The 12,211-nt window shown below is 40.5% G+C and overlaps 2 protein-coding genes across 2 annotated transcripts; one reads left to right on the top strand and one right to left on the bottom strand.

Moving 5' to 3' along the window:
- The first annotated feature begins 34 nt into the window (after nucleotides 1-34).
- On the top strand, nucleotides 35-1,419 carry LOC114360894 (PCNA-associated factor). Its single transcript, XM_028315750.1, has 4 exons — nucleotides 35-270; nucleotides 341-409; nucleotides 496-657; nucleotides 863-1,419. Exons 1-4 carry the CDS (start codon nucleotides 237-239, stop codon nucleotides 1,168-1,170), a joined length of 573 nt encoding a protein of 190 aa, XP_028171551.1. The 5' UTR covers nucleotides 35-236; the 3' UTR covers nucleotides 1,171-1,419.
- Nucleotides 1,420-5,178: 3,759 nt separating this feature from the next.
- LOC114360895 (proline-rich protein 2-like) lies at nucleotides 5,179-10,639 on the bottom strand. Its single transcript, XM_028315751.1, has 3 exons — nucleotides 10,518-10,639; nucleotides 7,351-7,396; nucleotides 5,179-5,882 (listed from the first exon to the last, which is right to left on the bottom strand). Exons 1-3 carry the CDS (start codon nucleotides 10,545-10,547, stop codon nucleotides 5,239-5,241), a joined length of 720 nt encoding a protein of 239 aa, XP_028171552.1. The 5' UTR covers nucleotides 10,548-10,639; the 3' UTR covers nucleotides 5,179-5,238.
- Nucleotides 10,640-12,211: the final 1,572 nt, after the last annotated feature.

The following is a 12,211-nucleotide window of genomic DNA, read 5'->3' as shown; positions in this document are numbered from 1 at the left end:
ATACATAATATCCTACTTCACTCCACAGATTCGATGTGAATACGATCAATTACGATGGCAATACGACAGCGAAAAAAAAGTTTAGAAGATAGTTTCGCGCCAAAATGTGACATATTATGTGTGCGAATGTCAGCTGATGTTTTGATCATTTTTATTTTGTTGCGAAAACTGAAATTATTATAGTAAATAGCTCGTTAAATACAGTTTTTGTTAGTTTTCATTATTTTGTATCATTCATGGCCCGAACAAAGGCTTCAGTGGGTGCTAAAGGTGAGTTTTTGACACAAACATGACCTAACCTCTCACTACAATGTTTTCAACTTATTTTTTTGCGTTTTAGTTGCATCTGGGAAAAGCAGCAAGGCTCGATGCAGCGTAGCGCCATTGGCTAGCAGCAGTGGTGGTTCTGGTACGAAAATTACGATAATTAACTAGTTTTCAGGCGTAAAATTTTAATGTAAAGTTTGGTCTCATAAAAATGACTTATAACTACAGGAAGCGGTGATAAAGCTTCCCGAAGCGGCTCTGGCGGCGGTAACTCAGTCTGCCACCGAGAGACTCCAAAGTGGCAGAAACCAATCACAAACTTCTTTATTTGCAAAGATAACAGTCGCACTAAAAACGATTCCGATACTGAAGAATGTGACGAGGCTGCTGGTAAGTCTTTTTTACACTTTAAGTTTTTAAGACCGAAATGAAATTTCATTACGTGTAAGATTTCATAAAAATAAATTTAATGCTTTGACTAATTTATTTTTCATTATTCAGAAAACCACAGCTCTTTATAATATTAATACAAACAGGTATTTTTATAGTTCTTACAGCCAATAATGGATTCTATATGTAATGCGTTTGGTTACAGCCGGCAGTTCGAAGCCAAAACCTAAACGGAACGTAATCGAATCAGAGGACGAAGATGAAACTGAAAGACCAACTAACAATGTTCTGGATGAAACTATCGAATTGGAGCCATTAACGGGCGAAAACAGCCACAAAATTGACGAGTATTACAACAAAAATTCAAAAGGGAAAGGCGTAGGGAAGAAAACTAAAGGCAAAGAGAATATCGATGCCAACACTGAAAAGAGAAACTCGGTGAAAAGGGAACTCGAAGAATTGACGCTGGAAGAGGAAAGCTTACCGGCCACAAAGAAGATGAAAGTGAATTGATCTGACAAACGTACCTCTTAGTCGTAAGTATTGTTTAAACCACTGTTAATACCAACAATTTTGTTGTATGTTACTTGGGTTACACATCATTTATGTCCGTTTTCACCATCTCTAATTTTTAAGTGACCCCTATGTAAATTACCACCATAATACAGGGTGGAAACGATAAGTGATCAAACATGATTATTTCTAAACTATACAAGATATCCAAAAACTGGTTACTGATCCTGAAAGTCCTTCACGAGCTCTATCCAACAGTACCAATAATAGGTTACAAAACAAACTGGATCTATCCGAAAATTCAATGTTTCCAGCTTCCATACATTTAGTACTGCCACAGTCATGGCACTCATGTCTTGATAATATTGTAGCAAGTAAAGCCTAAAACCAATGTTTTCTATGAATAACTTTAAATAAGAATGGAATTTACGAGTTCATTTTAAGTCTTTATAATTTAATTAAAAAAATTAACACTTCTAATATTGTGTGGCTGGCATACATTTAGTATGGAGGTTGAAAACATTGAATTTTCGGATAGATCCAGTTAAATAACCTATTATTGGTACCGTTTGAAAGAGCTCGTGAAGCACTTTCAGGATCAGTAACCAGTTTTTCGAAATCTTGTATAGTTTAAAAAGTATACGAGTTAGATCACTTATCGTTTCCACCCTGTATAGTATAAAAATTAGGGATTGATGGTGAAAAAGACATGAGACCTGTAAATATACCTTAGTTCTAAGTAAAAAGTTGATGGGCGAATTTTTAATCAGCTTACTTGAAGATTACTATGGATTTTTGGACCAAATAAATAAAAATTTCAACTTATTCTTGCCAGTTCAGGACTTTAGTTTTGCATTTTTGTTTTAGTAAAAAACTAGCTTTCCGCCCGCGGCTTCGTCCGCGTAAAATTTTGTCTGACACATAAAAACTATCCCTGTTTCAAAAACCGGGATAAAAACTATCCTATGTCCTTTCCCAGGACTCAAACTATATCTATGCCTTATTTCATCAAAATCGGCTCAGTGGTTTAGGCGTGAAAGCGTCACAGACAGACAAACAGTTACTTTCGCATTTATAATATTAGTAAGGATAGAGATCATTAAATCTTCAAATAAGTAATAGATAGATTAAAATCAGCCCATATTCAATGTATTTTCTTGATTTCATAAGTTTGTGGACCAAATAGATGTAATGTTAAGTTTTTTTTTATAATAAAAACACAATGCAATTGCAAAAAATATTTTATTTCTGTATGCATTCATAGAAAAAGCAAAATGTATTATGCATAAATAAAAAATGACACACAATAATTTAAATTACACACCCGAAAATAATATAAAACATAATTTTTATGTTTTTTACATGCAAAGTTACAAAAAAAAGTACAAAATAAAAAATTAAATTTTTTAATTCAAAATAAAACAGCATTTTACACACTATCCACCCGAAAACGTATCGTAACCGTATCAACTCGAGGCAGTATTCTTTGTATGAAACACCGTACTGCAATGCACACTTATCCACCTGTAACGTAATCGCGATTGCGATGCGAAAGGCGATACGGTGTTGATCCCTTTCCGGCTTGATAAGTGTGCTATGACCTTTAGTGTGAACTGAAAACTACGAAAACCAACACGGAATTGGGAAATGACGTTGCCGTACGTACTCCATATATAGCATTAGGACTGTGTGACTGTAGCCTAACAACATGGGGGTAGACTGATTTTAAACCACAGTTAGCAACCGCTCCAGTCTGCCTGTGACCACGACTGGTGGTGAAAGTATTACAGAATTAAATTCCCGATTTACGTTTTCTACAACAATTTGTATTCTGAATAAAAATATTACTTATTAAATTCCGGAAATACACAATTTTAGGGAGGCTATTGTTTTTGAATTTACCGCTAGAGGCGCTACTGTAGTTCTGTAGTGTGATGCTAAAATTCAAATATGGCGCTAGTGTTTTGTCTTCGAAATAATAATAACTAATTTTTAGTAATGTGGGTGGATTACGCGGTTTTATTTCTGAATTGTTGTGAATATTTTTAATACCTATGATTAAAAAGTGCAAATATGTGTTGTGTTAGTACTTTTAAAGTAGAGTCATGAAAAAGTGGTGGAATGAAAGAACATCTAATTCGAAGGTAAGTACCAATTTTTATTTAAACTGGGGCAGAAATGTTCTCGAGTGGCGACCACGGGCCGGAAAACGTAGTGTGGGCAGGCCCACCAATAGGTGGACCGACGATCTGGTGAAGGTCGAGGGAAGTGTCTGGATGCGGGCGGCGCAGGACCGGTCATTGTAAAAACCTTGGGGGAGGCCTTTGTCCAGCAGTGGACGTCATTCGTCTAAAACGAATCTATTTTTATGTAAACTTAATTTTTACGCGCGTAACAAACTTCGTAACCATCTGACTGAGCACAAAACCGTAGCTCTCATTAGCGCCATATTTTTCGCAATTTTTGAGATTGGATAAAATTATACGACGTCGTATCGTGGGAATATACGACGAGCAAGCGACACGCACTAGACTGTACTCGTACATCGAAGTCCTTAAGAGATTCCAGCAAATTAATAAAAAGTTATAGATCGTGCGATCCACGAAGACGCGCCCCACCAGTTTTTGGTGGAGTCGCGCGGGGTGCGGGGAGTTTGATCTGAGCAATCCGAGCGTCATTATTGTAGTGTGCGTGTGCACTCATGGATGATTAGCGTGTACCGATAACACTCAAACATTAGCGGAAGAATGGTGAGGCGCGTCTTCGTGGACTAAAGGTGAGTTAAGGAAGTAGCACATTTATCAACCCGGAAAGAGACCGTAACCGTATCATCTAAAGCCTGGTCCGTGAGCACGTAGAATCCCGTCCAATGACCCCACGCTGCCCATCCTTGTCGCTCGCACGTAATTATGTTGCTGTCGCGCTCGCACACTCACTGCGGGCGCGCGTCGCACAGTCGCGACAGCAATATAAGGATGGGTAGTTTGGGGTCATTGGACGGGATTCTACGTGCTCACGGACCAGGCTTTAGAGGCGGTCAGTATTCTTTGTATGAAACTCCATACTGCAACGCACACATAACCGCAACGTAAACGCCTCGCCTCGCGGTTGACAGCGCGCGAAAGGCGAACGTTGTTGATCCCTTTTTAAACTTTCGCGTTCCATTTTAATTAAAATAGTAAGACACGGGTCTTAACTCGACGTTTGTTAATGAGTTACATTATGTACTCACGGCTTGACGCTTCGGCTGCGATGCTGCACGCGTTAAGACCCGTGTCTTACAATTTTAGTTGTTGATCCCTTTCCGAACTGATAAGTGTGCTACGTCCTTTACTCTACTAAATTACGCGACTAGTGCGGGCAAGGCTTATTATACATACACACTGGACTGGCTGCTGTCATAATATTTTTGTGCCTATTTGAGTTTCGCCATTTTAGGGCACTAGGCCATATGCCTTCTTCCTTGATCACACGTATCGAGCAAACGGGCGAGACAGTGCTCTCTGCCGAGTACTTGGTGTGTATAAACATTACGCCGAGCGCTCGAGTAGGTGACTCGCTCACCCAACTCTCTCGGTCTTACTGTCTCGCCCGTACCACTAGGTAGGTGTGATCAAGGCTATACTGTAGGCAGATACGATTGTCCATGGAACTAAAAGTATGGACACAGCCTGTCCAGTGTGTATGTATATGTATAGTAATACGGAGGGCTTAGTGTGAGTTTACATACGTCCACACTAGTGAGTGCGTAAAAAAATGACATCAAATGTATGACGTATTTTACAGCGCCCCTAGCGAAAACTTTCGAGAACTAAAATTTTCATATATTTTTAACGGGCTCCATGTAAACTCACACTCAACCCTCAGGTCAGTGAACTTTTACCAGAGTAAAACAAATGAGTAGGTCATCTTCATAGAAACGCGGGGATTAGCAGTCAGCCAGTCGTGGTTGCGCCGAATTTTGTCAGTGTGTGCGTGCGCGCCGCATACGTATTGGCGCGCTCCCATACAAACTGCGCTCGGTGCGTTTCTATGAAGATGACCTACTCATTTGTATTTACTCTGCTTTTACTTTCCAAGATTGAGTTTTAGTTTAAGTAGATCTCCAACAATGCCACCTCCTAACAGCCCAGTTCTTTCATCGTCGCAATCGCCCGGGCTGTTGCCGGGGGGCCCACCGTTTGAGGGGGGGCCACCGTTTGATGGGGGACCGCCGTTTGATGGGGGACCGCCGTTTGATGGGGGTCCACCGTTTGAGGGGGGTCCGCCGTTTGAGGGGGGTCCACCGTTTGAGGGGGGACCACCGTTTGATGGGGGACCACCGTTTGATGGGGGACCACCGTTTGATGGGGGACCACCGTTTGATGGGGGACCGCCGTTTGATGGGGGACCACCGTTTGATGGGGGACCGCCGTTTGATGGGGGACCACCGTTTGATGGAGGACCACCGTTTGATGGGGGACCACCGTTTGATGGAGGACCACCGTTTGATGGGGGACCGCCGTTTGATGGAGGACCACCGTTTGACGGGGGACCGCCGTTTGATGGGGGACCGCCGTTTGATGGGGGACCGCCGTTTGAGGGGGGACCGCCGTTTGATGGGGGCCCGCCGTTTGATGGGGGACCACCGTTTGATGGGGGACCGCCTCCTGGGTTGTTGCCTGGTCCGCCTGGCTTGTCGCACTTATCGCCACCACCACCTAGCAGTCCACCTGAATATAATAAAAATATAATTTGTAAGTAAATAGGTAAAAAATAACCAATAGCCTTATTCACGTAACAAAACTCCAACGACAACAAATCGCTGATTTGAGAAGAAAGAAAGCAAGGAAGAAAGAAAGAAAATACATTTATGGCACACTAGAACAACAAATTACAGAAATTAATAAATATTATTAATTTAAAAATTATGCCAAATAGGCTTCCACTCCAGTTGCGATCGTGAAATACGCGAGTTAGGCCACAGACCGATCATCATCATCATCATCCGTTTACAGTCCACTACTGGACTTTGAGCCTACTATACTTTAGTGCAGGGTTTCCCAATGTTTTTTTGCCAAGGAACCCTAATTGATTATACTTTTCCTAACGGAACCCCCGTACTACTCCGCCCGCACGCCCTGCCCGTCCCTTGTGCGTAAACAAGCCGGTGCGAGCGAACAACGTCGGTCACGAAACGTGGGATAATATTTTTTACGGAACCCTTGCGGCCTTTCCACGGAACCCCAGGGTTCCGCGGACCACCATTCGGGAACCGCTGCTTTAGTGGAGGGTTTTGCCATAATCTCCACGCTTGGCAGGCGGGTTGGAGATCGCAGATTAAAATATTTCTCTGACCGATACAAATAATATGACCAATGTTCAAACACACAAATGTTTGCATTGTGTTATCTCAATTCGTGCTCATCGCTGAAACTCCTGTGCAGCCAAGATCAAATTCAAATTCATTTATTTCACAGAAATACACGTCCACTAGATGTTAGTAGTACATAATCAATTTCGTTACAGTGTATCTTGCCATGACTGGCAAAAAGTCCCGAACATTAGCGTATTTGTAGGCTTTTTTTACCAGGGGGCCCCGGGCTAGTTGGTCCGGAGCAGACCATTTCCACAAAGGCCGGTAGGTAGCGGCCTCAGCGCCTTCCTGCTACGCGCGTTTTCCGATACCTGGCCTCCACTCCAGAACCTGCCCCATCGGCCGTCAGTTCTGCTTACTATATGCCCTGCCCATTGCCACTTCAGCTTGCTAATCCGTCGGGATATGTCAGCGACTTTAGTTCGTTTACGGATCTCCTCATTTCTGATTCGATCGCGTAAAGAAACTATCCAGTAGTTTCAAAGTCGAACCGAACCGGGTAGAAAGAAACCGATTTGTCAACACACGCACTAAGGGTGGCCCGATTCTAATTTGTATGAAGGATCGGCCGATACCGAATCAGTGTAATAATTACTTTCGTACATGCCCATACTGATTAACAGCCCGACACAACTGACAACTTAAAGTCGGTGGTCTGCGTCTAGGCTAAAGGTTCGGCCAAACCAACGCGATCACACGCGATCAGCCGGCGTGCAGCGATGGCGATCAATGCATTTAAGTCTGGTCGCCATCGCTGCACGCCGGCTGATCGCGTATGATCGCGTTGGTTTGGCCGAACCTTAAGGGTATCGTATTTTTCTTACCTAATAGAGGAAGGGTGGGTTTCGGGTCACAGAGGCAGTAGCATACCTGAAACAAAGAATAAAGAAATAAATTACTAACAAACATAAAAACAGAACAAACAGTTTGGTTGTCTTCTTCTCCATCGCTACACTCTTGGTCGTGATCGTTACACATGGATTGGTAGCAAGCTTCAGAATCCGTCATCATTCGTCCCGCATTGCAGCCTTTCTTGTACACTCGTGCGTGGAGTGGACCATTGAGTGCAGTTTTAACTTGAGAGCCTAGTGTGAGTTTACATCAAATGCGCTCACTACATTAAATGTATGACGGATTGTACAGCGCGCCTAGCGGGAAACGTTCAAAAACTAAAATTTTCATAATTTTTTTAACTCACACTCAGCCCACTGATCAGTCCAGCGCCCTTCAGGTTAGGTCATAATAGACTTACGCCCGTATTTACAACACGTATCGCTTAGTACAGCAGCAGACGCAGCAGACGTACGCCCGTATCGCTTTTTTTTTTTTTATGTGACAGGAGGCAAACGAGCAGACGGATCACCTGATGGTAAGTGATTACCGTCGCCCATAGACACCCGCAGACCCAGGGGCGTTACAGGTGCGTTGCTTGCTTGCGTGAAGTAGCAAATCGAACGAACAGCGTTGAATAGAGCTCTGTGATTGGTTCGTGTGTGACCCTGTGCGTCCACGAGCACTGTGAGACCTCATAGAAATGTCAAATCGGAAAGGGATCAACACCGTATCGCCTTTCGCGCGCTGTCGTCGCGTTTCGCGCGCTGTCAACCGCGAGGCGAGGCGTTTACGTTACGTTGAGGATAAGCATAGCTGGGCACCGTTAATCAAATAGTTAACTTCGTTAATCGTTAAACCGTTAATAAATAAATTAACTTCGTTAAACGTTACATTTCACAAGATTTAACGCAAGTTAACGTTAATCGTTAATCCGTTAACACATGATAATAAAACGAAAAAAATAAATGTATGCAAGGTTCATATAATTTCGAAAGCTTGTATCGCGCATGAAAATTCCTCTTTTATGTTTGCGCTAGGTGGATCCGNATTTACCCGCTACAAGCTTTCGAAATTATTTGAACCTTGCATAAGTACCTACAATTATTTTTTTCGTTTTAGTACAACTGCATTTCAGAATAAAAGCTTGTTTTTAAAAAAGTTTTTAATTATTATAATTTTATTTTACACTTTTTAGTAAGTATCTCAATCTCAGAGCCTTGGTTCAATTACAATACAATTTAGCACCAAAGTGCTTGAAAAGACAAATCCAGCAAACACAAACTCGATAAGTTTCCACCGTTTCGTTTAGGAATTCCTATGGCCAACTCCTGACTCCATCATCAGGACCCTGGACATCATCTAGTACTAAAGTGCTCGAAAAGACAAATCCAACGAACCCAAATTCGATGCGATGCCGCCGATTCATTTAGGAGTTCATATGGCCACCTCATGACTCCATCATCAGACCAGCTCAATGGTACCATAACATTGTATTGTCATCGTACCTACATAAGTATACCAAATTTCAGCTTAATCGGTTGAGGAAAACTGGTCTTAAATTCAATTGCAAGAGTTGTCCCACACATACCTACTACTTAACAAGTGTCGTTAGTGATCTGGATCTAAAAACTGTTGTTTTGGGTTCTGGAAGTTCTGGAAGCCCGAATGTACTTGTAAGAACGCGTTTTTCTAGCGTTTTTCAGCGTGCCTGCTGTATCTTTTTGGTAAATAAATAGTAGGTACTGGGTTAACGATTAACGGACTTAGGAAAATTTAACGGAAGTTAACGAGTCCGTTAACAATTTTTAAAGTTAACTTAAAAGTCAATCCGTTAATAGAAATGTTAACTTCGTTAATTAACGATTAACGGATTAACGAGTTAATGCCCAGCTATGAGGATAAGTACATTGGAAGCAGCAGCGACGACATCGTAAAGGTAGCAGGGAAGCGCTGGACGCAGGCCGCTACCAATCGATCAACGTGAAAAGCATAAGTGGAGGCCTATGTTCAGCAGTGGACGTCCTATGGCTGAAATGAAGATGATGAGGATAAGTGAACGTTGCAGTTTGGAGTTTCATACAAAGAATACTGACCGCCTCGAGTTTTTTATTTTATTTTTTTATTGAGTTGATACGGTTACGATCCCTTTCCGGGTTGATAACTGTGCTACGTCCTTTATCTAAATCGAGTAAGTAGGTCGTTTTAGTCAAAAGATTTCAACTGCAGCGTTTCGATGACTCTTTTATAATGCGAACAGCTAGGGACTGGAATTCGTTGCCTGCTGCTGTCTTTCCCGAAGACTATAATCCAGGTTTTTTCAAGGCGAGAGTGAATAGGCACTTACAGGGCAGATATGTACCATCCTAGACTGCATCCCATTAACATCAGGTGCGATTGTGGTCAAATACCTGCCTTGTTATGCATAAAAAAAACTGCAGCCTAAGGATATTTTTTGATCACTATACAGGGTGGAATTTTGTAATGCCACCTTTGAGGGAAAGTACTCTTAATACTGTAGATAGAAAATGTTACTCAAAGGAAAGGAAACATTCCTTAATTTAGGAAAACAAATAGAACTGCATTCGAAGATTTCTTAAAATTTACTTGCCACACTGGGGAATCGAACCAACTAAAATTTGTTTAAAATTACACCCTGTATTTTTATTGCATCGATCGTAAGGGTTAAGTATAAGGAGGAAATCTCTCTAACAAACTTGATAAATCAAATCAAAGGAAAACCATGAAATCTTGAATTACTATAATTATTTACAGAAAATTGTATGGTATGATGGTTAATTTTCGACAATTATTAGAAAAACTTTGAATGCAGTTCTCTTTCTTTTCAAAAATAAAGGTATGTTTTCTTTGAGTAAAATTTTCTATACATATACAGTATTAAGAGTACTTTCCCTCCAGGTGGCATTACAAAATTCCACCCTGTATAGCTTCCCTTACCACCACTTCGGGACAACATTATGACCTGGTTTGCAAGATGCCCGTTTATTATTTTAAGTTTATTTATTAACTTATATGCTCATAAAATGCAGTAAGTACATAAGGCAAACGTAATATTCGGCATTATCCTCCAGTTAACCTTAAGGCCAAACTGAAAGAGTAGACGGTACAAAATTCAATTATAATTAAAAAAACTACTTACCAAAGATATCAAAAAGAAAATGGTCTTCATATTTGCTTCGTTTAAATATTTTTTCCAAATTAATTTATCACACTTTCTGTACAGAAGTGTGATAATGTGTGTGAAGATATAAATTTGATACCCCTTTTATACGGGTTCAGGTAATTTATGCATTATTAGAATTAAAAAACAAATAGTGCACTCGCAAACATGCAACTTCTCAGTAATTGGTGAACGAAATAAACATGCAAGTGGAAAAAAGAAAGAAGCCACGATAGCTGAATGGTGAAGGGGTCGGACTGGCCGACTCGTGATCCGGGGAACGCGGGTTCGGTCCCCGCTGCCGCTCTATTGTGGTGAAGTTACTCGTGATACAAGCATTTAGCTTAGTACGAAGGGCTAACGGGATTATTAGTTATTCCTTTATTCATCTTACTTTCTTATTTTTAATTTTTCTTTTTACAATGTAATTATTATCAAAAAATAAAAATACATTATAAAAACAAAAATCTTAAAAATAGTTAACCCGCTGGCAGCGGAGCAGGGCCCAGGCTACCGGTGGTCAGGGTCACAGGCTGAGGAACCTCCGGACAATGCGTGCCGTGCTGAGGATCACCGCCTTATTAGTTATTATTATTATCTAATTAAACAATTAACTACTAATAATCTTTAATAAAAAAATTACAGGTGACTAAGGGTTCGTTCGTTTCAGCCAAATGAAGTCCACTGCTGGACAAAAGCCTCTCCCAAGGATTTTCATACCGACTGGTCCGGTGCTGCCTGCATTCTGCGGACCAGATCCTTCCTTCACCAGATCGTCGGTCCACCTAGTTGGGCCTGAACTACCAGTCTCTCCATCTAGTTCTCATCTCTTGTTCTTTAGTCTATTAGACAATTTGACACCATTCCCCAATAATTCGAAATCACAACTTTTCTAAAAAGACACTTCATTCTGGTCTTAAAAACTTAATCAATTTTAAATTACCTGTAAATTATGATTTTTGGTCGCGTTGTAATTGAAAAAAGTAGTTTAATTGAGTTGACAAAATAGTGACGTCACTTGCTTGTAGTGCCATACAAAATCTATGGGATAGTTTCGTTTTGACAGTTTTAAAAAGTACGTCAATTGATTGGTGGTGTCAGCATGTCTAGTAAGATTATAAAAATGCTAGATCTATCTATGTTTTCCGTTCACCCATGTTTTAACAGATGTTTAAAACTTCCAGCACCTGATAAATAGGTACTAATCCTATTTTTGCATTAATAAATTGACATTAAAATTGTCTACGCAAAGATACTTTTACATAACGCAAACAAATTAACTGTTCATCACCCTAAATGCACCAATGTTATGTCAATACGCATGATGACATTAAAGGAGAAATTAAAATGATGGCTGTTGGGACAAAAAATTTCTCGGTTTATTCCCGTTGTCTAACCAGTGGGGAATTTAATTAAATAATTAAAATTTATTATTTACTAGCGGCCGCCCGCGACTTCGTACGCGTTGATCCCGTTTTATCCCCTTAGGAGTTGAATATTGCAAAATCCCGTCTAAGGCCCAGTTTTTTTATTCATAGTTAAAATAACAAATTGTTAAATTTTGCTACTAATGGTTAAATATTAACAAAATGTAAACTAATAGTTAAAAAATGCCCTAAATTCAACTATTGTTCGAAAAACATTATTTTCGGATATTTAACCACTTGTAATTT

The sequence above is a fragment of the Ostrinia furnacalis genome, unplaced genomic scaffold (assembly GCF_004193835.3).
Source record: "Ostrinia furnacalis isolate ACB-3 unplaced genomic scaffold, ASM419383v2 OfSCF5230, whole genome shotgun sequence".
Lineage (NCBI taxonomy): Eukaryota > Metazoa > Arthropoda > Insecta > Lepidoptera > Crambidae > Ostrinia > Ostrinia furnacalis.
Note: the sequence above shows the minus strand (reverse complement) of the source record. Positions and strands in the feature narration are given on the sequence as shown.